This window comes from Furipterus horrens, unplaced genomic scaffold (genome assembly GCF_987537825.1).
Source record: "Furipterus horrens unplaced genomic scaffold, mFurHor1.1.pri manual_scaffold_1, whole genome shotgun sequence".
Taxonomy (NCBI): Eukaryota; Metazoa; Chordata; class Mammalia; order Chiroptera; family Furipteridae; genus Furipterus; species Furipterus horrens.
Genome location: NW_028327171.1, coordinates 106,365,387 through 106,393,279, shown reverse-complemented (window position 1 = coordinate 106,393,279; position 27,893 = coordinate 106,365,387). Strand labels below are relative to the sequence as shown.

The 27,893-nt window shown below is 39.3% G+C and overlaps 1 protein-coding gene across 3 annotated transcripts; it reads left to right on the top strand.

Annotated features, from left to right (window-relative positions):
* The first annotated feature begins 520 nt into the window (after positions 1–520).
* Positions 521–27,745, top strand: PARP9 (poly(ADP-ribose) polymerase family member 9). 3 transcript variants are annotated; one of them, XM_090277388.1, is made up of 10 exons: positions 521–616; positions 1,423–1,456; positions 3,255–4,102; positions 6,760–6,987; positions 8,041–8,259; positions 13,428–13,488; positions 18,819–19,196; positions 21,934–22,070; positions 22,707–22,881; positions 26,970–27,745. In XM_090277388.1, the coding sequence occupies exons 1-10, from the start codon at positions 602–604 to the stop codon at positions 27,320–27,322; spliced, it is 2,448 nt and encodes an 815-aa protein (XP_090133514.1). In that variant the 5' UTR covers positions 521–601; the 3' UTR covers positions 27,323–27,745. The 3 variants fall into 3 exon arrangements, with proteins under 3 accessions (XP_090133514.1, XP_090133506.1, XP_090133524.1); XM_090277380.1 differs by having other exon boundaries at positions 1,423–1,564; XM_090277398.1 differs by lacking the exon at positions 6,760–6,987 and having other exon boundaries at positions 1,423–1,564.
* The last annotated feature ends 148 nt before the right edge of the window (positions 27,746–27,893 follow it).

Genomic DNA, 27,893 nt, shown 5'->3' with positions numbered 1-27,893 from the left:
TTCATTGTTTCTGATTTTTATCCAGATATTCCTCTTTCTTATTAGATTGAGGAATTTAGCACAAACTCAGTACACCCTTGACAGGCATAAGTACAGTTCCTTTCTTCTAATATTCTCTAAGGTTCTTCATGCTCACTCATAAGGTTGGTTTTCCCTCGTTGTATATTTAATGCTGTGCTCAGTCTTACTACTTGGTATCATTCTTCTCTTCTAACTATGTAAAAACCTGTACCATCCTTCAAGATCTGGTTCTAATCTCACCGTCTCCATAAAGCTTTCCCTGCTGTAGGCCATATGGTTCTTTCCATCTCTGAACTGCCATGATGGTTTCAACTGGAGCCTCTCTATAAAAGATAGAAGATAAACAGTAACTACAGCAGCAAAACAATAGTGCCTCTTCACCAGTAAAACTAAAAACTACTCAAGATCAGATATCATGTTTAGTCTTCCTATGGTTCAGTCTTCCCTAAGATGCTGGTCAATGCTTATTGTATCCTTTGTATTCATTTCTAGAAGTGGGCCACCATATTTGGGAGCAACAGTCTATGCCTGGAAACGCAAAACGGAGTATAAACATTTAAAGACCCCAGGGTCCTGGAGAATGGACTTTTCTAAGGTAAAAGTACTTGTACATAAATGTATATACATCACGAACTTTCATCAGCACATGAATAGCTCTTCCTATAACAAGAAATCTGGGTCTTCAGTTTGGTTTTAATAGCCCAATAAAAGTTTTCTCCTCGCACCATGTGAGACAAAGGGAATCAAGAATATGCTAATCTAGTCAACAGAGGCAACATTAGGATGGATGACTTTTAAAAATGTAACTTCAGTAGCATTTTGATTCTCTCAATTCTGCTTTTGCAGAATGGTTGGGGAGGATTATGGAGGATGAATAAAAACAAGGAAGTAGAGAAAAGACACCTCGTTTGTTTACCCTTAAGATTCGACATTCAGGCTTGTGTCCTGAAAGAAGCAATGGAAAGTGGGTCATTACTGGTAGATGGGGAGGTGTAACTGATGAGGCTCATGTCCCTGTGTCTTCTGTACTGTCTAGAAAAACCACATAAGCCTTTGGAAATGGGAGGCCTCTCTGAAAGTTTTGGGTCATTTTGGTCTGTGACCCTTTGGCTTTTTCAAATGTTAATCTCTGACCTTTCATCTCATCCTGAATTAGAAGTGCCCTGATTGGTCTCTAGGAAGTGGGCTAGGGTCAATGTTTGCTAGAACATTTAGTACTTCAGGTATTTCAGGCACGTAGATTAAACAAAGGAACAAATAAATACACGTTTTCCTTCCCTCTCAAATCCAGAGCATTTAGCAGAGTTTCTGTTGCTTTGTGATAATTAGGCTGTATTTGTTTTCAGTAATATGTAGTCATTTGGTTTCAATTTCTTTTTAAAACACTCTCTTTTTTCACAGGGTGCTGGAGCAGCAGCTTACAATGAAAAATCAGGTAGGATCACCTCACTCTCAGTCTTGTTTCAGAAAGTCTTTGCTCATATCTGTCCTCAGTGGAAAAAGGGGAATACAGAAGGAGACTGTCTCCCCTGCAAGTGTTCAGGTGCGTGATTACAGGACCTTGTGACAACCTGGTGCGTGCCTCAGAAGGGGAACTGCTTGAGAGGCAGTGTGCATCAGCAGGAGTGTTCTCTTAGGGTTCCCACTGACCCTTTCCTTTGCCCACAAGATGAGAGACTCTTCTGAGCACAGCCCTAGAAATTGGTCAGAAGAGGTGACCCACTGAGTGTTCCTTGCTCAACAAGGGCTGTAAGAGCCCAGTGGCACCTGCCTAATCCTAAGGGTGGCCCACTTGAAATTTAAGTGCAGGCCAATTGGATCTGGCTACTCAAGTGCTGCTTCTTTTAGATAATTGAAGCCACCAGAGGTCTTTCTAGGTGTCTGAGGTTAGAAATGGGAGTTGAAGTAACATATAATTAATTGCCACATTTTACCTGTTTTAGAACGCACAGTTTTTCACATCTGTGAAATAAAGCTACTCCCTATCAATCAATAATGTGTCATGGTTCAGTTGGCATTGTTTTTCCTTTCTTGGTAGCATATAATGATGATGTCATAGGTTCCGTGAACTACGGTGTCACAGGTTCGGTTCTCAAGGAAGCAGAAACAGATGGAGTTAGGAATGCAACAGGTGTATTGTGAAAGGAAAGGAGAAGAAACCAGATTGGGCAGGTAGAGCCATTAGACTATATGGAAAATCTGACAAAGCTCTGCCAACCTGAGATTGCCCATTAGAGGAGTCCTACATTGGACAAAAATGGCCTCGATCAGCTATTGATGGGGGCTACTCTCAGAATAGCATGACCTTGGCTGGAAAGCTGAGATGGGCCCTGAGGGGCTAAGAACTGGAGGCTGTCGGATAACTGTATTCTCTCCTTCATAACCACATTGAAGGGGGATCTGAGCAGCTCATCTTCTTGTTTGCCATGTATAGTAAGTAATTTTTAGTCTATCAGTTTTAATTCCACCAAAATTGTTACATGAAACTAGAGTATGATACTCCACCCATTTGCTGGACCATGCTACCACAGAGGATCCTTGATTAATGGCTGATCGAAGTTGGATGAATATCTCAGCTTCTTTCTCCTTCTGGTGGTGTAACTCTGAGACACACTGTTCCCTAGTGTAGTTAAGCTTCATTTGCTTCATAACACATCCTTTATTCATTTCCTTCCTTTTCCTATCTTACTTTCCCATTCTGGTGTTTTCTAGGATCAGCTCCCAAATAAAGTTACACTCAAATCCATATCTCAGAGTCTGCTTCTAAGAGAACCCTGACTAAGGCACAAAGACTAAGCAAACAAATTATGAATAAAGCCTCCACTTATTTTTGACTCATAATTGAATCCTTTCCAATATTCATGCTTTAAGCATGGTTCTTTCCAAATTCACCATTTTTATGTAGATTTTAAAATTCATGAGCTTCCAAACACATAGTTCTCTTATCACCATCACTGTATCATAATAGCTACCAATTATGGAGTATTTACTAAGTGCCAGACACAAGACCAAGCACTTTACGGGTGATTTACCGTTGCAAACTCTTAGTTATTCTTGGTCTAATTACATATCTAGGTGAGAAAGAGAATCAGGAAGGGGACTAGAAGAAGTTCATCTCAGTTTTGCATATAGGGGGTTAGAGGAAGTTTGTCTACTGATGTGAAGTGGAATTACATCCTTTTCAAAGGAACTTTTGCTCATTTCTTTATTTTTCATCTTTTCTCTTTTTCCAGAGACTGACATTTTTGGAGAAAACTATAGCTGGCAAATACCCATTAATCACAGTGACTTCAAAATTTTAAAAAATAATGAGAGTCAGTTGTGTAAAGTTCTTCAGAATAAATTTGGCTGTATCTCTACCCTGGTCTCTCCAGCCTGGGAAGGTAACAGCGAGTCTCTGAAAGTCTTCAGAAAAATGCTGATTCCTGGGTTAGAGCTATCTGTCTGGAAAGACGACCTCACCAGACATGCTGTTGATGCTGTGGTGAATGCAGCCAATGAAGACCTTATTCATGGGGGAGGCCTGGCCCACGCCCTGGTGAAAGCTGGTGGCCAAGAAATCCAAGAGGAGAGTACAAGAGTTGTTTCCAAATATGGTAAAATACCAACTGGTAACATAGCTATCACAAGAGCAGGGAGGCTTCCCTGCAAATTTATTATCCATGCTATTGGGCCTCGGTGGGTGGAGATGGATAGAGAAAGATGTATTTATCAGCTGCAAAACGCCATTGTAAATATTCTGAATTATGTCTTCTCTGGTAATCCGTACACTGAGACAGTAGCAATTCCAGCCCTGAGCTCTGGGATTTTCCAATTCCCTTTGGATTTGTGTACACAGACCATTGTGGAAACTATCAAGATTTATTCCCAAGGATTGCAACTGACCAGGAATTTAAAAGAAATTCACCTGGTAAGCAATGAGGACCCTACTGTTGCTGCCTTTAAAACTGCTTCAGAAGTCATACTAGGGAAGAATGAGCTGGCGTCCCAGGTGAATCAAGGAGCCATCCTTCCTTTCAATACAATGGTTGTGAACAACCTAACTGTCCAGATTGTCCAAGGCCTCATTGAAGTGCAGGAGGTGAGTCTTTGTATTTTCTTGTCTTGCCAAAGGGGATCCCTGAACTAATTATTACCTTTCAAGTATGTTTTGAGTATATACTATTTCAAACACTGTTTAATCCTATTAAGGTTAAGAGTTTGGACTTTAGAGACGGATCATCTGGATTTGAATACTGGCTTTGTGGTTTACTAACTGGATAATGTGAATCAAGTTACTTTATATTTTGGTCCTCAGTTTCTTCATCTGGAAAGTGATGATACTAATAACAATATCTTAGAGTTGGAATCAACATACATAAAATGCTTAGCCTAGAGCTTGGCACATGATGAGTATTTATAACTATTATTGTTATTATTCTTAGGCACCAAGTGGAAATAGAACAATCTTTGATTCCAAGGAACTTAAAATCTATTACACTCTTTTTATGTAAAAGAAAATTCTCTATTTGAACAATCTCATTGTTAGACAAACCATCTGAACATTTCTGAAGCAACATATCAATAGTAAACAAACAAATCTTAATATAAAATGAATTCATAATATTTAAGAGCATGTAAATTTATGACAAGAATGGAGTGGATCAAGAAAGATTACTTCAGATGTGAGTTTTGGATCCGATCTCAAGTAATGATAGGTATGGATTGACAGAAAGAGCGGCCTGGTTTTTATAATGATCGGAGAGACACAGAGGAATTAATGGATGGAAAATAATGAGCTGGACCACAGTCAGGAGACTTAGCTGGACCTATAAGTTATATTCTGAGTATATGGCTCTCTTCTAGGGGCCATGGAGAATACAAAGTTTGACTTAGCATTTAGCCAGGGGTCCTGGGGCACAAAGGGGAGCACCTTGGCAGGGAGGGAGAGAGTTAGGATAACAATGAACCTCGGTATTTCTGGGTTAGTGCAGCTCCCCTGCTAGGTAGAGAACACCTTGAGGATGAGGATCGTAATTTGTTCATCTCGGTAGTCCAAGAGCCCAGTCTAGGCATGCTTCTAGGTGCTCAGCAAATTACTGATGAATAAATGAAGGGGAATGCAGGAAGCAGGGACTGCAACAGAGGAGGAGAAAGAATATAAGGCTATATTCTGTTTTTTTTCCTGAATCAGTGATGTCACACTTAAGACTCCTGTGGCCACAGTCAAATAAACTTAATCATAAGTGGAAAAAAAACAATTATTGCTTGCAAGACAATTAGAAAGAAGACTGAGAGAACCCCCACAAAATGAAATATTTATCTGTTAAGTCATTGATATGGAAATGTTAAAGTGGGAACATCATAGTTGAATAACTTATTTAACTAAACATTTATTGTATTTATTTCCAAAAATATTAGGAACCTTAAAATTTCAAAACAGGGCCCATTCCCCCAAATTGCAAATTCTGACTGTACTTTCAAAGTGAACCATTCATTAACATCTATGAGAAATAACTACGTTATCCCCAAAGGGAGCCAAAACCATCAGGATGATTTAGGGGAGTTTGGGCAGGGTGGGGAAAAAAGGATACAACCCTTCTAGCACAGATTTTAGAGCTAACTATGTGATATTACTTAAAATACAGCCCCTGTGTATGTGCAGTCTATTTCTGAAAGGACAGGTGAAGAACTGGAAAAAGCTATTGCCTGTAGGATAGGTGGGTGAGTGCAGGATCTGAGGACCACCCCCACAAGGTGGAGGCCTCCTTTTCACTGGACACTTTTTTTTGGTCTCATTTGTACTTTCTTTAACCATGTAGTACTCACGTTAAAAAAAACTAGGAGGTAGAAATTTCCTGAGGAACTTTATTTCTACTCTATTTAAAACAAAGGGGAAAATTCTCACAAAAATATCAAAAAGTGATGATAGTGTGGCAGGGAATGAAACTATTAATTAATAAACCTAAAATAACCCTGACCAGTGTGGCTCAGTTGGTTGGGCTTCATCCCATTAATCACCAGTTTCACTCCTGGTCAGGGCACATGGCTGGGTTATGGGTTTGGTCCCAGGTTGGGGCGTATACAAGAAGGCAGCTGATTGATATTTCTCTTTCACATTGATGTCTCTCCCTCTCTTTCTCCCTCTCTTCCCCTTTCTCTAAAAATAAATTTTTTAGCCCTGGCTGCTGTGGCTCAGTGGATTGAACGTTGGCCTGCGAACCAAGTGTCGCTGGTTCAATTTCCAGTCAGGGCACATGACTAGGTTGCACGTCAGGTCCCCAGTTGGGGGTGCGAATGAGAGGCAACCACACAGTGATGCTTCTCTCCCTCTCTTTTCCTTTCCCCTCTCTCTAAAAGTAAATAAAGAAACAAACAAATAAACAATTTAAAAATAAATAAATTTTTAAAAATTAAATCTGAACATAAACCAGGGAATGCTCAGAATCTGGGGATATGGCTGGGGGTGGGAGGTGGGGTGGAGGTGGGGGATATAAGCCAGCAAGAAACTGACAGATGTTTGCAATAAAAATTGTATCATCCACACACTTTACCTAATTACTGAATAGGATAAACAGACTGATCAAATGATCACTCTTTGAAAATATGAGTTTCTATCCATTATTAAATGGTATTTTTGTGGATTTAGGATCTTCAAAAGTAATTTTCAAAGCTTTTCAGGGACATAAAGATTTTAAATTAGTTATTTAACAAAAAGTAATTTAACAAGTAATCCTGTCCATTTTTTCCCCTTTTCAGACAGATGTAATTGTTAATTCTGTAAATCCAGGTGTTGGTGTTAGAGTTGGTCTTGTGTCGGAATCAATTCTAAAACTTGCAGGAGATGAAATAGAAAAGGAATTCAACAAAAAACGCCATCAGACATCTCAGGATTCCCAGTTGGTACTGGTCACAAATGGATTTAAATTGTCCTGTCAGTATGTATTCCATGTGTTGTGGCCTCTAGAATATTCTGGAAAGGATCTGGTAAGGTCAAAATAAATTTATCTTTATGTAGTTTGATAGTCTATGTAGTCTTTTGTTGAATTTCCATCATGTTATTACATTCATGAAATATTGTCAAGTGGTATAGTCTCCATTTTCTACCACTCCTATGAAAACCTGAAATATTGAATAATCTTTGTTGTCTTAATAAGTTATCTTAAGAAGTTTAATATAATGTAATACCTAACATGTCTAAATTTTAAGTGGGCATACTGCAGATAGACACAGAAACATCAGTCTACGTACCCATTACTTCGCCACACTGTGACCTTTATCCTAAGTGGGCCTAGAATTCAACCTCTGCATATTTCCCTTCCATCTGTTAAATTGCAGGAGGACCTGGGATTTACCTTCTAGCACCATTCTAGTCAAATCTATTACCTATGGTGTCTTCCCACATGCCTTTGTCTATCTTTATTTTGTCACCATTTCTGGTTCTTTCTTGGCTAGAGGGCCTTCTAATCCCAAATTGGTCTTCCAATCATCTCTACACCTCAATTTTCCAAGGTCCTTCCACAGACAACCTTCCTGTATTAGTATTCAGTTTGGAAGTTGTAATATTGATATAAAGTTTAAATTTACCAAGTATACTGGCACTTCTCAAGGAGAAATTACATGACAGACCTTAATAACACTGAATAAATGCTGCTTACTTATTTCAACCTCTGCCTCCTTTATTAAACTCCCAAGAGCTCTTTACATGGTTGACCTGGAAGTGGCAGCTGAGTGGGGATAACCTGATTGATGGGTGGCTCCCTGACCTGGGAGAAATCATGGTGCCCAAATGTCCTGAATAGCACCAAAAGGGCCACTCAGTTGCTTCAGTTTCTTCAGCTCTTTTATTTTTCATCATCTAACTTTATAGCTGTAATGGCTTCCCTTTGGAGTGGGACTTTTCTTGCCCTCTGTGGAGGCAGGGACATCACCTTGAGGGTGAGAGGAGATTAGCATTGTAAACTATGGGCAGATTCAAGGAGTAAGCAAAGTCTTATTCTTGACTTGAAGGCTGATCTTAAAAATGTGTTTTTCCTACAGAGTTTGAAAAATGCAGTGAAGAAGTGTTTGGAAAAATGCTCTGAGCTAAATGTAACTTCAATTTCCTTTCCTGCCCTTGGGACTGGGAACATTGGTTTGGGGAAATATAAAGCAGCAGAGATTATGTTTGATGAAGTTTTAATGTTTGCCACACAACATTTTAGAGAACAGCTAACTATAAAGTTCGTGATCTTTCCTGAAGAACAGGAGACCTATAAGGTAAGTTAATATCTTAAAAACGTCCTATAATTCATTCATTTTATTCATTCAACATCTGTTTAGTATCTCCAATGTAAGACATGGAGCTAAGCTGTAATGCATGGTGATGTTCTAATTTGATGAAAATTAACTTTTATAAATTGCCCATCTCAGACCTAGTAAAGAACACCATTGTAGAAGCCATGTTTAATCCACTACCTAGCTTCACTCCTTTCCTTTGTTGGTACAATAGGCCCTCTCTATATCACGGTTCACTTATCACGGCTTCACTGTATCATGGGATTTTAAAAAATATTGTATTTAATTATTTATCGTGGATTTATCACTATATCGTGGGATTTTGCAGTACTGTATACGCATGTTGTTAAAGTTATGTAGGTTTAAGAGTGTAGAATATGTTTAAGAACGTAAGTAGTGTTTATAAAAGTGTGGAAAAGGTTAATAAGGGAGTGGGAAAGGTTAATAAGGGACTGGGAATGGTTTATAAGTGTGTGGGAAGGGTTTATAAAGCTTTAAAATACAGCATATATGAATACTAAAATAAATATAAGGTTCCTACTTCATGGATTTTCACCTGTCGCGGGGGGGTGGGGGGTGGTCTAGAACGTAATACCCGCGATAAGTGAGGGAATACTGTACTTATTCTTCCTCCAGTCCTTAAAGGTAAGTGACCTCCTAGGTTCAGTGTGGGGTCCTATGCTCCTTTTACTGCTTGCTTCCTCTAATAATACAACTGTTCTTAAACTTCTGCAGTCTTATCTTCTGAGCCAACTTCAAACCCACATCCCCAGTCCTCTCTTATTTACACTTAGATATCTAACTCGCCTTAAACCCAATGTATTTCAAACAAATTGTCTTTTCCTCTCCAATCAGTCAACTTCCTTGGGCAAGTTAAGTTACTTATCTGTATATCAGTTTCCTCAGTTTAATGTGGGGATAATAGCTACCATCTTATGGAGCTGTTATGAGAATTCAATGAGATAATACATGTAAACATTTAGAACAGTACCTGTCATACAGTAAGTCCTCCATTGAAGGTTAGCTGTTATATTAGCTATAATGAGCTACAGTTCACTGAATGCTGCTGAGCTGAATATGAAATTAAGTGAATTGTTTATCTGTTTTTCCAATTAAAGTTTTTTAACAGCAAGGATATATCAGACTACTTTTGCCATGTCCCCAGTACTGCCCTCAAATTCAATCTATTTTTTTCTTAGCTCATCTGTAGGTGACTTCAGAGGGAAATCTGCTGTGGTCTAACACAGATGGAGGGACATGTGTGTAGGAGAGTGTTTCTCTGTGTCTGCATGCAGAGATCTTGTGCCCAGCTTCTTCAGTTTTCACTTCATCTCAGCTTTTTGTGTAGAGTGGTCAGATCATCTGGGTTTCTTTCATGTGAATAGGTTGCTGATGTATTCAGCATAATTAGTATATATCACTGTGCTGTTCTGCCTTTAAAGCACCATCTCTTTGCTTTATTCTCACTTAGTTGTCATTTTCAGAAAGGACTTTAATGATGATGTTAAGGAAGACTCAAAAAGAAATGAGATGAGACAGCACCTTAAACTAGGTTTTGAAGACATAGGTTTCTGATTCTGCCAACAGCAACATCAAAGTGCTGGTGCGACTTCCCAGGCATGTGTCTCGGTTTGGATGTAAAGGGCCTTCTGAGTGCCTGGCCCAGAGACGGGCTCTGAACATTAGTCCTTTTTCCCGCCTCCCAGCCTGTCTGTATGTGGATGGTTACCATTTTATTTCTTCATACAAGAAAATGAACTTATATTGGTTCTAGCTTGCCCTTTCCTGGAGCAAGTATAAAGGTTCTTACTACTCCTTTTGCTGCCTGACTAGACACAAGGAAGTGTGTAGTGTTTGCTGATTTCCCCTGCTGACTTTAGACTATCAATGTGACGCCACTGAAGGTGGAGTCAAGAAGACGTGCACAATGGGTTCTTGTGAGCCAACGTTGGCCGGCTTCAGTGTGCCACTGTGTGTCACCTGCAGCTGGCCTGCAAGGTGGTGGTGAATTACCCCGTGAAGTGGCCCCCCTTCTTGACAAAATGAATCATCCTGTCATTCAGATGAAGTTCATCAGTTCCCCCTAAGCAGAGGACTATAATTGGGCCCATATAGGTGCCCTGAGTATATTTTTGAGCTGTTCATGAAGCACTATACCCCTCCAAGAGGAATTAACCACATTTAGCAAAGAAGGTCCGTTCCTTCCAACCTACAAACAAAAACGTACATGGCAGCTCAACAAAAGTAGAAAGATCAACCATAGTCTGAGGGCTCCCCTAGGGGCTAAGAATTAAAATGACTGCCATCTATTGCATCAGCCAGGTGCTGTGCTAAGATGTCTCGTTCCATTCTCCCCACTAATCTATGATGAACCCGCTGCTGTTATCTCCATTTTACAAATGGGAAACGTGTTAACATACACACAACTAGTCAAATGACCAAACCAAGATTCCAGCCTGGATCTTTCTGTCCCCAAAGCCTGTTTTCTGAGCCACTAAAGAAAAACAAAAAATAACTTGAGAGATGATATATCTTTCACTTCTGTAACTTAAAGGAGAGGACTATCTAACACAGTAACTTACATTATACCCTGACATTGACCATCCCTTCAGGCTTTTTCAGTATTGACACTATATGATATCCACGTGGAAGTACATGTGTGCATGTACATGTATACCCTCTGGCCTTCCAATAAACGCATCTTTTCTTCCTAAATAAGTATTTCAATGAGGAGTGTGTGTGCAGAAAGATCATAGGGCAGCTTACACATTTCTTCACAGAGGACATTACCTTGGCAAGTCCCTACATTTCAGAAAATAGATACATCAGACATCCAGGTTTGACCTGACTCAGGAAGACCAACTTACACTAAACTCACAATAAGGTGATACTTAAAGTCACACACTTGTGAATTTTTCGGTTCATGAATGACAGTAGATAACTCCCTGCTGACTAAACTAGTTGTGTTCACCAGTATTTCATGGTGATAAGGGTCCTGGTTGGAGCTGATTATCTGTAAAAGGCAATGGATAGTCTTTCATTTGGTTTTTAACAAATCTTTATTGCATATCTACCTTGTGCCCAACATTATGTCTCAGAATAAGGAGCACCTCTCCAGGAACACGTTACCAACAGGCCTTGGTCATTTGTGGACAGAGCTGGAAAAACTGACAAATTCTTGCCATATGAAGTCACTCTTCCAGACTTCTTTCAGACCATCTGCTTATTCACACATTCTTCTAAGTTATTAATACTGATTAAGTTACCATTTTCTTTCAAATTCAGTTCAAAAGCCTTGCCTTATTGATTTTCACCCTACAGCACATTCTGACATTTAAAGTGACTTTGGGAGAGAGCTGATTTTTATCCATTTTGCATATGGCAGCTATTCGTAGTCTATTTATCAGTAGATAATATTATCTCCTTTGTTTTATTTCCAAGTTCTTGTAGGGGGAGTGTAGGGAAGTTCCCTGTAATGACCTCTCCAGGTACAAAATCTGTTAAGATCAAGAGCTTTTTGCTGTGGAAATAGCAGGTGCAAATACAATTTATGGGGGAAAAAAGGCATACAGATTAAGAAATTTTATTGTTAAAGTTCAGATGCAAAGCAAAATCTAGTTTTCACCTCAGTATTTACCATCTTTACAATGAAGTAATTACTGCCAGTTGTATCAACTTTATTTTATTTATTTATTTAATTTTATTTTATTGATGTTCAATTACAGTTGTCCCAATCTTTCCCTGTTGCTCTTTCCTGTCCCGCCCACCCTACCCCTGACTCCCACAGTCAGTCCCCACCCTCTTGTCCATGTCCATGGGTCTTTTATACTTGTTCCTTGACTAGACCTTTCACTTTTTTCCCCCCATTATCCTCCTCCTTCTGGTCGCTGTCAGTTTGTTCCTTATTTCCATGTGTCTGGTTCTATTTTGCTCATTTGTTTGGCTTATTAGCATCCACTTATAGGTGAGAGCGTATGGTATTTGTCTTTTGCTGCCTGGCTTATTTCACTTAGCATAATACTCTCCATTTCCATCCATCCTGTCATGAAGGGTAGGAGTTCCTTCTTTCTTTCTGCTGTGTAGTAGTCCACTGTGTAAATGTACCACAGTTTTTGATCCACTCATTTACCAAAATGAAAAGGGAACCAACTATACAGAATAACATGTTTACCAATGATACCTTGGACAAGGGTTTGATTTCCAAAATATATAAAGAACTCATATGACTTAACACCAGGAAGACAAACAATCCAATTTAAAAATAGGCAAAGGACCTGAACAGACATTTCTCCAAGGACATGCAGAGGGCCCATAGACATATGAAAGGATGCTCAACATAGTGCTGGTGAGGATGTGGAGAAAAGGGAACCCTAGTGCACTATTGGTGGGAATGCAGACTGGTGCAGCCACTGTGAAAACAGTGTGGAATTTCCTCAAAAAACTAAACATGGAACTGCCTTTTGATCCAGTGATTCCACTGCCAAGATTATACCCTAAGAATCCTGAAACACCAGTTTAAAAGAAACTATGCAGTGTTATTTACAATAGCCAAGTGCTGTATCAGCTTTAAAAAAGGAAGACACTGGATATGTTGGTTCCAAATCCTAAGAGAGATGAGGTGTTTTTTGTTTGTTTGTTTTTTAATAGACAAATCTTTATCTATAAACTGTCATACAATAATAATTACAGTAATGGCTAGCATACTGAATGTTTACTATGTGCCAGATACAATTGATCATTTAGTCATTCTACAGAGAAAGCATTGTATGTATAATATTTTTAAAATGAATTTATGTTTTATTAATTACTAGAAAATCTTCCTTTGTATTTGTCTTCTTCAGTGCCATAGCTACAGTTTTAGTTCAGTGCCTAACATACAACAAGCAGGACATTAATATATGTTGAATGAGTGTATCAATGAATGAATGTTAATGTTTTGCCTTGGAATATACTTTCTTCTTTTCTATGCCATATTTTGGTTTTCCTTCTATTTTTCCAATACGTGTTTCCCTAACATGTTCTAATAGATTGTGATGCTACACTTGTTCCCCACAGAGTAGATGAGGTCAAGTGTGGTGTGTGCAGGTAGAGAGAGGAATTTTGATGCCAATGGCTAAAAGCCCTGCTCTGTTCTGTTTTGCTTCTGGTAGGCTTTCAACACCATAATGGAGAGGAGTAAGTCCAAGTGGCAGCGTTCGAACAATTACAGTGGTGAGTAAGAAATTCATGGGCCTAGAAGCAGCATCTCCCACCTTAGGCTCATACTATTCTTGGTCATCTACACTAACGGAGGAGAGAAGAATAAAGAAGCCAAATATTTCACTGTGCTCCTGCCTAGATACCAACCTGCTCTGTACCTGGCCATGTCTCAGTCCAGTTTTATATGAACAAAGCAAGGCTAAGCTGCATTAAGTCATCCACAGTATGAGTAGTTCATTTACAAATGCTACCTATAATTTTTTTCTAAGAAACAGTTCTGCCCTTCACCAGCTGACTTAACCAGCATTCCTTCTGCTCTGAATGAGCAAATATCTAAACAGTTACTCTTTAATTACAGTATTATAGAAAACACATCTTGTAATACCAAATAAAAATAAGTGTATTAACTCAATGCTACCCAAACCTGAATAATCACTGAGATCATGATTGAAACTTTAAAAAGCAAACACACACACAAACAAATGTATGTGTAGACCCCCACTCTACAGATTCTGATTCAGGAACTCTGGTCTGGGCCAAGCATGTATATTTTTCAGTGCCCCTTAATCATGCTACTGAACCAGGTTTGGACATCACTGAGCTAAGCCAATTCTCATTGTTGGGAGATGGAGAATGTTTACCTTTGTCTTATAACTATATTCCTTTAGTGGAGGTCACCTAACTGAGATGAGGTTGCCTCATGACATCTAGGTTTTATACATCTGAAATAGTCTCTTAATCTAAAGTATTCCGTAGATGTTAAGAACACTAGACATTCAACCAGCAATAGAAATTGTTAGTATATTTCCCATCAGGGTCAAAATTATTTGTTTATACCTTTTAATAGAAGAGTTCAGTTATGGATGTCCAGTGGTCCAGCAGTGCTAGACATGAAGGAGGAATTTTAAGAACTCAGGTCTGTGACTGCCTCTTCTGAGCCTGTTTATTTGTAAAATGATAATGACACACTGTTGTGAGGGTAGAGGTTTTGTATGTAAAAATGTTCTGTAAATTGTGAAGCATTAAGTAAATGCCAGGGGATAAATAATGAATGAGAACATGGACAAATTCCCCAGGTGGCCAAGAGATGGGAGAGACTGCAAGGGGTCAAGTAGGGCTTCAGGTTCTAAGCTTGGCTTTAAGGATGCTAAGATTTTCAAAGGCCAGAGTTGGTGGGTAGGGCATCTAAGGTAAAGAAAACCCAGAGGAGCAAACAAATGCAGTGCTTCTTTGGGGAACCACAGTGAATCTAGAGAGGCTGGATAGGAGGAGTTTGGGGTGAGGATATTATGGAAAAGAAACATACAAATGTCTCTATGTCATTAATCTGAATAATTGGGCCAAGAGTTACCGTTTATTTCAGTAATTCTTGAGGACATCTGTATAGGAATTATAGATTGACATTAATAATGATGAATGATGATGACCTCAGATTATCAAGGAAAAGTTAGACTATTTAGGAAGGTAATGTAGTTCCATTAGAAATATTTAACTAATAAATAGTTAAAATTAAATGTTTTCGTGTTAAGAATATCCTGTAGTGGTCTGAACAATGTAGTTACTTAGAAGAACAATTCTTTCCTGATGATGCTGGATAAATGAGTTATTAGCATGTATTGTTTTTATTTTCTCCTAAAAAGTAAGCTCCCAAGCAGAACAAGGTGTTTTTTTTTTTTTTTTAAGTATGCCTTTAAGAACCGCCCCCCTCCCCATGCACACATATACACACTCTTCTTAGTGTTGTATAAAACATAGGATTTTCTTTTTACTCAGAGGAAGGCAATTCTCTTCCTCTTCTAGGTCTGTCCTGATACTTTTTCATCATCCCTGATACCACCCAACTACTATATTAGGTGAAAGATGCTAATTACCACTATTGCCCTGGGATCACTCACTGAGAGGTAGAATTGTGTGAGTGACAGAGTCAGACTGCCCACATCTACTAGCTCCCCGGCCACCATTTATAAGTGCTAAAACCCTGAGCAAGTTACTTAATAACTCTGAATTAGATTCCTCATTTGTGAGGTGGATCTACTAATAGTACCTATCTCATTGTGTTGTGAGGATTGAATAAAATATGTAAAGCACTTAGAATAATTCCTAGAACATATAAGTGCTCAACTTAATTTTTCCCCTCAAAATGGTCAAGATGGAGGTGTAGGTAGACACACTTCACTTCCTTGCACAACCATTAGAAGGATCACGTCTAACCTCAAAACAAAACTCCCAGAGTTGCCAGGAAGTCAAACTATATGGAAGTCTGGCAACCAAGGATTTAAAGAAGCTACATTCATCCAGACAGGTGGGAGGGACAGAGATGAGGAGCCAGGGTAGAGAGGACACTGTGTGGCTGGGGCAGCAAGGTGGTGGCAGTGAGGTGATAGCTGGCAGAACAGGTGGTCCCACATTCATGTGTGGTGGATAAAAATCAGGGATACCTTATGAGTGAGCAATCCCAGCCCCAGGTCAGACTGTGCAGCCCAGGGTTGTAGCACCAGGGAAAAATAAAGCCTTATAACTTTTGGCTGTAAAATCCAGTAGGGGTTGGAGGATAGTCCCTTTAAAGGGACCACATGGGCCCAGAACATACACAAACCCACCCACCCTGGGAACCACCACCAGGGCAGCAGCTGGAGGGGCGCCAGTCACATACAAGAAGTGGGTGAAGAAACTGGAAACAGGGCGAGTGTCAGGCAAGCCTCCAGAAATCAGACAGCAGTGGCATTGTCCCCTCTTTGACCCCTTCTTCACACACACAGCCACAAAGCGGTGAAGCTAGTTGCCCTGCCCTGGCAAACACCCAAGGCTCCACCCCATACAGCTTAACAGGTGCACTAAGACAGGAATCAAAGCGGCTCTACCTAGCACACAGAAACAAACTCAGGGAGGCTGCCAAATTGAGGAGACAAAGAAATATTGCCCAAGTAAAGGAACAAAACAGAACCCCTAGAAAAAGAGCTAAGTGAAGCGGAGATAGCCAACTTATCAGATGCAGAGTTAAAAACACTGGTGATCAGAATGCTTAGAGGTCTCATTGAATATGGCAAAAGCATAAGGGAAGAAATGAAGGCTACACTAAGTGAAATAAAGAAAAATCCGCAGGAAACCAACAGTGAAGGGAAGGAAACCGGGATTCAAATCAACAAGTTGGAACATAAGGAAGAAATAAACATTCAACCAAAACAAAATGAAGAAAGAAGAATTCAGAAAATCAAGGAGAGAATAAGAAGACTCTGGGACATCTCCAAAAGTGCCAACATCTGAATCATAGGTGTGCCAGAAGAAGAGGAAGAACAAGTAATTGAAAACATATTTGAAAAAATAATGAAAGAAAATTTTCCTAATTTGGTGAAGGAAATAGACATACAAGTCCAGGAAGCATGGAGAGTCCCAAACTAGTTGGACCCAAAGAGGACCAAACCAAGAGACATCATAATTAAAATGCCAAAGGTTAAAGATAAAGAATGAATCTTAAAAACATCAAGAGAAAAGCAGAGAGTTACCCATAGAGGAGTTTCCATAAGCCTATCAGTTGATTTCTCAAAAGAAACTTTGCAGGCAAGAAGTATTCAAAGTGATGAAAAGCAAGGATGTACAACCAAGATTACTCTATCCAGCAAACCTATCATTTAGAATGGGAGGGCAGACAAAGTGCTTCCCAGACAAGGTAAAGCTAAAGAAGTTCATCATCAAGCTCTTATTATATAAAATGTTAAAAGGACTTAAGAAAAAGAAGATCAAAACTATGAACGTTAAAATGACAACCAACTCACAACTATCAACAATCGAATCTAAAAAACAAAACAAAGTAAGCAAACAACTAGAACAGAAACAGAATGATAGATACGGAGATCATTTGGAAGGTTATCATCTGGGAGGGTGAAGGGGGAGGATGGGGGAAAAGGTGCAGGGTTTAAGGAGCAGAGGAACGTTAAGAATAGTAAAGGAAATGGAGACGCCAAAGAACTTAAATGCACAACCCATGGACATGAAGTAAGGGGGGGGGAGGAATTGCTGGAGGGAGGGGGCTACCTGGTGGAGTTGGGCAAAGGGAAAAACCTTGGGACAACTCTAATAGCATAATCAATAAAATATACTTTAAAAATGTGTTACTGAGATTCATCTGTGTTGCTAAAGTTTTCTACTTTTCATTGCTACATTAATATTCCATTGTTGAAGGACATGGGTTATTTCCAGTTCTTAGCTGTTACAAACAACAATGTGAACTTTCTTGTACATATCCCCTGATACACATGTGCCAAAGTTTCTTTAAATAATATAATTATAGGAGTGGTTGCTCCAATTTTGCATCTATCATGAATACATAGGAGTTCCAGTTGCTCTATGTGCTTCTGAACACTTGGGATGGTCAGACTTATGGCCAGTCTGGTGGGTAATTTTTCATATCTCTGGTTACCAATGGAGAGGAACATCTTTTCACATATATATGGGCCATTTGTATTTCCTCTTCTGTGAATTCTTTTACCCAACTGGCTATTGGGTTGTTTCTTTTTCTTAAATGATTTGAGGGAATTTTTTCTATATTTTAGATACTGCCTCACCCTCAGCTAGTTTGTTCCCTCCTCTCCTTTTTTTAATCAATTTGGGTTCAGAGCCATCCTAACCCATCGGAAATTCTTCTTTATACATATCTTTAATCCTTGTAGAGGCAGGTTGGAGGTATACATGGGCGGGTTGGAATTAAGTTGCATTTCCTTCTCTGCTGGGATATACTGTGTCCAGCAGCAGGAGCTGCTAAGGTCCCAGGGCTTGTTGTGGGGGTACACAATGCCCTGTCACACACACACACATAAAATATAAATAGGAATCCCATGTAGTGGAATTATGGATATTTCCTTCTTTCGTTATACTTTGATAATTGTCCAGTTTTTTAGTAATAAGTGTATTATTTTATAATCAAAGACATTTTTTAAAAGAAGTTTTACTCTTCAAGCTCTATGGCTTTCAAAGATGTTTAATTTTTAAACCTGGGATTAACGAGAGGTTAAGGAAAATCCCATTCAGCAGAAAATAGTAGTTGGTCAATATCCAGAGATCACAAGGTGAACTCATCTGTGAATTGATAGACACAACACAGCAGGGGCAAGATGTGATAAAGCCAACCCCTTACAAGCTAAACTCTGTGTTCTCAAGAAAACTGTAAGCTATGCCTTTAGATTTCCTTTATAACCAGCACAGGTCTCAGAAATATTATTTAATTGAAGCTGCTACTTCAGACAGTGGTGACAATATCCTGGGGTGAACACGGACCATGGTGTATTGGTATGCTCTGGTTTAAAACCCACCTGTCTTCTGTGGTTGCTTATGATTTCCTTTTTCAGTCCTCCAGGAGACTAGAAAGAACCAAGAACATGGGGTAAAAGCTAAATCTCCTGCCATCAGTCTGATGGGATCTAACCAGGAAAAGATGGCTGAGGCCCAAGAGTGGATCCAAAGGATTCTGGCCCACCAGGAGCAGCACAACATTGAGAATAATCACATCCTCTACCTTGGCAAAAAGGAACATGACATTTTGTCTCAGCTTCAGGGAACCTCAAAGGTCTCTATCACAGAGATTATCAATCCAGAAAAGGCAATTTTAGAGATTAAAGGAGCCCGGGCTGACCTCATTGAGGTGGTTTTGAACATTGAACAAATGCTGTGTGAAGTTCAAGAGGAAATGGCAAGAAAAAGGGAGCAAGCCCTTGGGAGCTTGTCAAGTGAGTAACTTTCTATTAAGTTGAAATTCAGCCCTCCCAGCTGTTCTTTTGGGTGTGACTATGCATGTATGTATGTGGGTAAGAGAGAATGAAAGAGAGAGAGAACAGACCATGCAGGTTCTGTGTTAGGCCATAAATTTTTATAACCTTTTTGGGGCTCTGTTTCTGCCAACAGGGTTAATTATTAGTAAATGAACACACATGCACACGGACTTACTTATGATGACATGGATTGCTTAAGAGGCAGTTATGGGGAAAGCCTGGGATAATCCACTCCCAGGCAGTGGGGAAAAGTACATCTTTAATTCTGCAGATGAAGCAGTCAAATGTAGACATTCCACTTGATTAATTAATTTCTTGAATTGAGTTTTGTTGCGTTTATTTGTTGCTGGCAGCCGTAGGAACCCTAAAATTACTTACTTTGACCATTCTTATTACAGTAAATTATTCATTGGTACTTTGAAGTACCTGCGAGTAGCACCCATTTTCTGAGACTAAGTTCATCAGGATGACTAGAAACTGGGATCTGGGGACATCCTCTTAAGGTACCCTAGAGCTATGCAGGAAACTATACCATTGAAAACACCACCTTAGGAGACATGATATGTACCAAGCATTGTTCTAGGTGCTGGGGGTAATTGGGGACACTGAGAAGTAAGCAGGGTTAATTATGAAAGAGGAGGGTGACAGTGCTCTGGGAGCACCTAGGAGAGGCACCTAACCCAGACTTTCAGGGGAGTGCTTCTCAGAGGAGGTGTCATAAATGGAGAACTGAATAAGGAGAAGTTAGAAAGGCAAAGAGAGAAACTTAAGAAATAGACCATAGTGGGGCCTAGATTATGCAAGACTTTATAGGTCACATAAAAGAATTCAGTGTTTTTCTTGAAACCAGTGGGAGACTTAAAGGATTTTAAGCAAAGATAAGGTCAGATTGTCTTTCAGAAAGATCAATGGTTGTTATACGGAGAATGGATTAGTACAGAAATTCAGATGCAAAATTTAAAAGGGCACCATATTTTCACTATGTGTGTAAAAATAATTTAAGCAGAAATGGTCAAAGTGAGTGAGAGTCTGCAGTATTACATATTGTATCCACATTCCGCAGAAAACCCAGTGTCCAAAAACGTGGACAAAAATAAGACATAAAAATGAGACCCAAGATTATGATTTCTACTTAGCTTTTGAAGTATAATGTTTGTGGATATATAAACTGACACTGATACCTCTCAAAAGAACAAGAGACAAAGAAATATCAATCTCCTGTAAAGCTTATGGCATTACTTTAACTGCAAGTGTAAGGTTGACCTGTCCTCCCAGCTGCTGGCTTCTTAGTTTTGTAAGTCCCTTGTTCTGCTGCAAGGTGGCTTTTTTAGTGGCTGATGACTAAGCATATTATTCCACAGCAGCATTTCAGAGGTTCATACAGACTCATCCTCTCTTAATCAGATTAAGATTATCATTAACAAAATGGGTAAACTTGAAATGAGCTATTATTACAGGGAACATCAACTATCCATCAGAATGATAAAATTTAAATAATAGAAGTTAGGCCTCTCCTCTCTTTTAATTCTTCCTGGTGAGCTCTTCTGATAGCAAGAGCTTGTGGATTTTTGAGTCTCCAGTGGAGCCCTGCCAATGACTGGCATGTAATAGGAGCTCAATAAATGTTTACTGAATCCAGTCAACTGAACTTAACACTATATTTCATAAATGTGAGCTATTGATCTCCAGGTTTAATTTATAGTATCTGAAATTTCCTGGTTTTGGAGTTCATTTGCTATGGAGTTTTGTCCCTTCTGCCTTCCAGATTTGCAATTTGACCTTCTAATGAGGTTTTCTGGATTTATCATCTTTTTGTTGTCAAATTTAGCCCACTCAGTTGGGTAATTGCTGAATTCAGTCATTTTAATATACTTGGTCTAAGTCAAACTCAAACTGAATGAAAGTAATCCTTTCCACCTGTGTATTTAGTCCAGTAATGAGCTCCTTTGGACAATAACAGGTATCCCTTGAATTTAAAAAAGGAAAGAAGGATGTTAAAGGAGAAAGGAAGGAAAGACATGACATGGTTTCCTCTTAATCTCTAAATTTTGCTCTTCTTGTTTGGGTAGTAGCATATGAGTGACATATATACCAAATATTCTGCCTTGCCCCTTACAGAAAGCACTGGTGAAAGCCAGGTGTATAACCTTGGATCTCTCTACTTAGCTGTGTGATATTAGGCAAGTCACTTAAGTCTCTGGGTTTCAACTTACTTATTTGTAAAATGGTGTTAATTATTTCAGTGGTGGCATTGTAATGATCAAATGAGGTAGAGATAAGAAGTCTCATTGAAAACCTTGATGTGTTATGTAAACAGCACATTGTTTTCCATAATTCCTTAATGTTTTCTTCTGCCTTTTTTGTTGATGGGCATCTTGACTGAAAATACAAGCATTTCTTATGAACAACAGAATTAAACATCATCATTACAGCATTGATGGGGGAGTACATATTAATGCCCTTTTTTCCCCTTATCCCCTCAGCCTCATAATCCAAATCATCTAAGGACAAACTTATTAAACCTTTGTTTTATCTTACGACAGCTGTCCTTGCATGTCCTAAACATATGAGGCATACAATTTAAACTGGTTAATTTATTCCTCCAAATTTCTGTAATATGTTTTATTAAATTTCTTTACATATCTTTTCCCTCTCACGGAGCACTGAAAAAAAGTTTTGTGTTACTCATTTTTAGGACAGTGGACTGATCAGCAACCAAAACACCAAGATGAAATGAAAGAAAATAAGTTTCTGAAATGTCTAATGCTTTCAACTGAAGAAATTCAGGATCAAAAGAAACAGTTTGAAAACTGTGGTTTGCAGGTTATAAAGGTATACGTAATTAAGGAAAAGATTTGACTTATCTTGCTATTAATCTGGTTCTGTAGCCAAAGAAAATCTTACCTGCTGATGGCTCTGAGCTAGCTGCTCATTTGACTAGGAATCTCAGAAATAAGACAGAGGAGGCTAGAGATGGGCATGTACCAGAGTATAGTTGGAATCAGGAGGTAGAAATGATGTCAGGATATTCAGAGCATAGAACAGGACCTGGGAAAAAGCTGCCTGTCTTGATGCAAAATAAAAGAACTGAAATAGCACTTACCACAGTGCGTTATTATAATTATTTACCGATTTTTATCTCTCATTAAACTATGAGCTTAAAGAGGGCAAAGATGGCATCTACATTGTTGACCATTTTATTACCAGTGCCTGCACATAGTGATTGTTTAATGCATTTTTATTCAATGAATTTATCAAAGAAGGGACTGGGAATTTTGGAGAGAGAAAAGTCAAACTAGGAGAGGGAGAGCTGGGGCCAGGAAATATCTTTTGCAACTTGATATGAAAAGCAAATTGTATGCAAAGTAATATGCACATAAGTGCCTTTATTTTTGAAGCAGTGCATCAAGCAATTTAAGTAGCAGTTCTCCAGTCACTTTTTCAGTTCTTCATTCCTTTGGATTCTAGGTAGAGAAGATAGACAATGTGATTCTCATGGCTGCCTTCCAAAGAAAGAAGAAAATGATGGAAAGGAGAATGCCTGGGAAACCTGTGAGCCACAGGTTGTTTCAGCAAGTCCCACAGCAGTTCTGTGAAGTGGTCTGCAGAGTTGGCTTTCAAAGAGTGTACTCAGTGCCCTGTGGTAGGTGTCAGCCCCTCATTATTGGGGCTACTGTGTGTGGGAATTGGTGAGCAGACAGACATCAGCAGATCACTCACCACAAACAGCATTTGCTGCTGTGGTAAGGGGACCATTTGCAACTAGGATTTAGTGGGTAAGTCATTTTTCTTGTTCCTGATGCGTTTTATGTTGATGCAAGTATTAGCAGTAAAATGTACAATTGACTAGTTTTCTCTTTTCTGTGTTTATGTGTCTAATCTGCAGAGTACCTTGGAGCTTTTCTTTTTTTCTTCCACTTACCTCAAGAAAATTATTATCAACACTACCAAACCTAATCCCTTGATAAAAAGGGCATTTTCCTGAATTTAATAATGTTGGTCTTTTCTCTTTCATCCTCTTCATTTCCTATAGCCTGCTAGTGAATGAATTAGATTTCATCTGGCAGTTGAAGTCAGTAACATCTTAAGCTCCTTCTCATCTATCAGAGTTCTGTATGTAGCTTCCACATCTCTTTTCAGTTATACAAAAATATAGCATACTTCATTGCATATTGTTCTCTGTAGATCTCTTCTAAGGAGGCCAAGAAGTTCTGTAATTATCATGGGGGATACCTAGCAATGCAGCTTGATTTTGCCTGATCTGTGAAATCTGTGGCTCTTGATCTTTACCTTTCAAAATACAAGGTGGGGCAAAAGTAGTACTTAAAATTGTGAGTACATGAAACAGTATATTCCTGTGTTATTATTTATTAATTACTGTAATATTTTCCATACGAGCAACTGTAAACCCACTTTTACACCCCCACCCCGTGTGTAGCATGATCCTTGTTGAGGCACCAACTCTAAGTCTTAATTTCTGGAAAGCAAAGGGTCTGAAAAATAATTTTCTCTATACTCTAGAGAGAACATAAGCAATACCTAGGGTAAAATTTGAACATGCACAGTTCCTGGGGGTAAAAACTGACCAGTGAATCCCCACCAAGAACTCTTTGAGTGTAACCAGGAAAATGATCATCAGCATGGTCCTTAAAAATTCACAACTTCTTTTGCTCCTAAATCATTGTAACTGGCTTCTCTATACTTCATTCCCCCACCCCCCACCCCTCCCCACACACATCACCACCTTCTACTCAAATTACTCTAAGATTGTCAATATACTCCTATTTTCCAAATCCAACAAGGGCCCTCTTTTCCGTCCTGTGGCAGACAATGCTAACTGCCTATCTAACATCTGTGACCTCTTACCTGACTCTCTCCTGACCTGCAGGTCTAGATTTCAAACTGTCTTGGACATTCCTACCTAAATGTCCCATAGCCACCTCAAACTGAACTCTCTTCTTGGCCATATTTTTTCCTAAGACACAGGCTTTTTCTTTTTTTCCTGATACTCCCTAACCTGGCTGATACCATCACCACCAATCTATCAAGTCTTTTAAGCTGGAAACTATCATCCTGCATTCCTTCCTTTCTCTCTGTCTTATATCCAGGCAGTCACACAGGTCTAGTGATTCTCTCTCAGTAAAATTCTCAGCACAGCCTGACCTTTCTATTCCCCCCCCCCCCCGCCCCATTTGTTAAAAGAGATTTTATTTACTCATTTTTAGAGAGAGCTGAAGGGAGGGAGAAAGAGAGGGAGAGAAACATCAGTTGCCTCTCGCATTGGGGACCTGGCTCTGCAACCCAGCCAGGTTCCCTGACTGGGAATCAAACCAGCAACCTTCCAGTTTGTCAGCACTCAGTCCACTGAGCCACACCAGCCAGGGCACACCTTTCTGTTCCTACTGCCTTAGTTCACCTTCCCTTAAGCCTAGATGATTATCAGGTACGTACTTCTTTTGCCTCAAAACCACCTCTATCTAACTTTTTCTTTCCACCAGAATTATCATGCTAAAGATTACATGCCAGTTTAATATCTACATCTCTGTTTGCCTACAAGATAAAAACCCAAACTTCTTAGCAAAGCATATAAGGCCCTAGTTCCACATTATTCTACCAGCCTCACTACTCACTATTTTCCTGATCACTCTAGCCATGAACTTCTTAGTTTCCTGAATATACTGTATGCTTTCATGCCTCTGTGCCTTTGCATGTGGAATACCTTGCCCACTCACCATTTTTAGCTCTGCAAATTCCTATTCTTTCTTCAAGACATAGCTCAAATACCATCTCCTGATCAATGCCTTCCCAAACTCCTGCAGGCCCAGTGAATTGCTTTCTCCCCAGTGTTCCTGCATTCCCTCCATTCCTTTGTGACAGCCTCTATAACTATCAAGTACAGATATTTACAATCCCACAAAACTCAGATGTGGGACTTCTTTTCCTTATGGTTGTATAACTGAACTTTACCTAGCTTTCATGCTCCCAAGTCCACAAATATGGAAAACTCCACCTTGATGGTTCAAAATGAACTCAGACATTTTCAGAGTTTTCTTAGTCCCTTCAGAGATTAGATGCAGTTTCTGCAAGATTTTGCCTTCTCCTCTTCTGAGAGTGCTCTTGATGATGGGACAGGCACTGGGGGGAGGGTGGTCTGGTTCATGGCCCTCATCTGTCCTCTGCCTCTCAGTTTCCTCTACTAAATAAACCACCCTGGACTTTGGTCGTTCAGCACCCTGTTGTACTTACATTTCCAGTTTTCTTTGCTCTTAGGTTGTGTCTACACAGGGCACTCTGTTTTTCATGTCAAGGGAATTCCTTTCCAGACTATGTTTGTGCCCCTCCTATACCATAGAAAAATTTTGAGTGTACACATCTTCCAAGCTGAAATGTGGGGTCTTGTGTGGTAGCCCTTGCCTGTTCTGGAAATTTTCCCCAGCCATTGCTACTTTCCACTTGTTTGCCAGGCTGGATGATGGGGCTGTACCCAGTGGAGTCAGGCAATGGTCCCTTCTACTCTGGAAGTCCCCCCCGTTTTTCTGAGATTTCTATTGTTCTTCGCCATCTTGACTCCCAGGGCTCTGTTGAGGGAGTGGGTCAGAGAAGTGAACCCCTTCTCAGACTCCTCAAGAGTTCCAGTCATGTCCTCTCTGATCCTTCTCTTCCCATCAGGTGGAAGGAAGAACTTCCATTTATCTTAAAGTGGAAAAACTGCTCTTAGAATATCTTGTATTATTTTCTCTGTTATATATGGTATAAAACCCATGCTCTGAATCCTTCAGGCTTTTACCCTTTTGGTTCAAAAAACTCTTCCTAACTCAGAAAACCTAACTCTGAAGGCCATACTTTCAAGATCATTTTCTCTACTTTGATTAAAAATAATTACATATTATATGTGATATGTATATTCAGTAGCAAGGAACAAAGAGCAAGAAGAAACTTCCAGGAAATAAATCTTTTATTTTTATCTCAAAATATTTCCTTATCACATAAAATTGTACTGTATTTTATCTGTTTACATGTGGGGAGTTCCCTTTGTGAACTTTTGAGTAAAGGAATCATGTCTTAGTCCTTTATGATGCTCCAGAGCTATACTGTCCAATAGGGTAGCCACTAGCCAGCCACATGTGGCTGTTGCACACTTGAAATGTGGTTAATCTGAATTGAGATGTGCTGTTAAGTATAAAATATAGACTGTATTTTAAAGACCACTGCCAAAGAAAAAATGTAAAATATCTTCTTAATAATTTTTTATATTGATTACATGTTGAAATGATAACAGTTGGATATGATAGATTAAATAAGCTTATTATTAAATTTATTTCACCTGTTTCTTTTAAACTTTTTTAATGTGGCTACTAGAGAATTTAAAATTACGTTTGTGGCTCACATTGCATTTCTGTTGATTAATGCTGCTCTAAAGCCTGAAACAGTGTTTGGTTAAGTCCCAAGTAAATGTAAAGAAAGAAATAGGGAGGTGAGGGAGGAAAGGAAGGAGGGACGGAAGGAAAAAAGGAAGGGATATTTAAACGTGAACTATTATTATATTGGTGATATCAATGATAATTTGTCTCGAGGGAACAACTTTGGGTGTCTTTGCTACAGACACAGGGACTTGGCACCAGTAAATGGTGAATATCTAGAGGACTAGATAAAGAATATATATCAGTACCCAAATTGGCAATATGAATCTCCAGGTCATAATAATAGTTTAATTTTTTTTTCTTTTATTAGACCCAAAGTATGGAGCCGGCATATACTTCACCAAGAACCTCAAAAGCCTGGCATACCAGATCAAGAAAACACCTGCCACAGATAAGCTGATCTATGTGTTTGAGGCTGAAGTACTCACAGGCTCCTTCTGTCAGGGTCATCAGCTAAATATTGTCCCCCCACCATTGAGTCCTGGAGATGTAGATACACATGACAGTGTAGTTGACAACGTTTCCAGTCCTGAAACTTTTGTTATTTTTAGTGGTGTGCAGGCCATGCCGCAGTATTTGTGGACTTGTGTCCAGGATCCTGCATGGGCACTGTCTCCGCAGTCCGTTTGGGGGAAATTCTTATTGGGCAGCTCTGTTGATTAAACTCCACATCATTTTCACAACTGGCATGGCCTTGCTTTGGAGGAACTACCGGTAACGTCCATCAGTGACTCAAAGGGTGACTTGAATGTGACAAATGGGTTGTCTGTATGGACCGATTGGGTTATTGAAGGGACCAGATACATACTGCTGCATCATAGTCTTTATCTCTTGGGCCTGGGGTAGGTAGATACCAAATAGAACACTCTCAGGATCACTTCTCTCGTTAAAGTTGTCCTTTTACCTCCTTTTATAGGTAATAGCAAAAATGTTTTACATATAATGAAGGAATTTTTCTAGTATATAATCCAAGTCTTTTACTTTCTAAAATGATGGTAGTGCAACATATTAGGACAGCAGGATGGTATTCCAGAGAATCTTATACAGTACTTTAGATATAAAAAATAAATCACCTTTGCTTTGAAAGATTGTGTAAAATGAAATTATTTGAAATGGAAGGACATCAAAAGGCTGATTATCTACTGATAACCTGTGTGGATTCAACCATATCAAGCAATGCCACTCAAGTACCACTAGGCCAAATTATTAATTTACCAAATATTTCTTGACCACC

Bases quoted from the DNA above. Each gene is read 5' to 3' on its own strand.
- PARP9 (XM_090277380.1), top strand. The intron at 1,565-3,254 runs GTGCGTGATTAC...CTCTTTTTCCAG, and splicing joins TCTCCCCTGCAAGTGTTCAG to AGACTGACATTTTTGGAGAA. The intron at 22,071-22,706 runs GTATACGTAATT...TTTGGATTCTAG, and splicing joins GTGGTTTGCAGGTTATAAAG to GTAGAGAAGATAGACAATGT.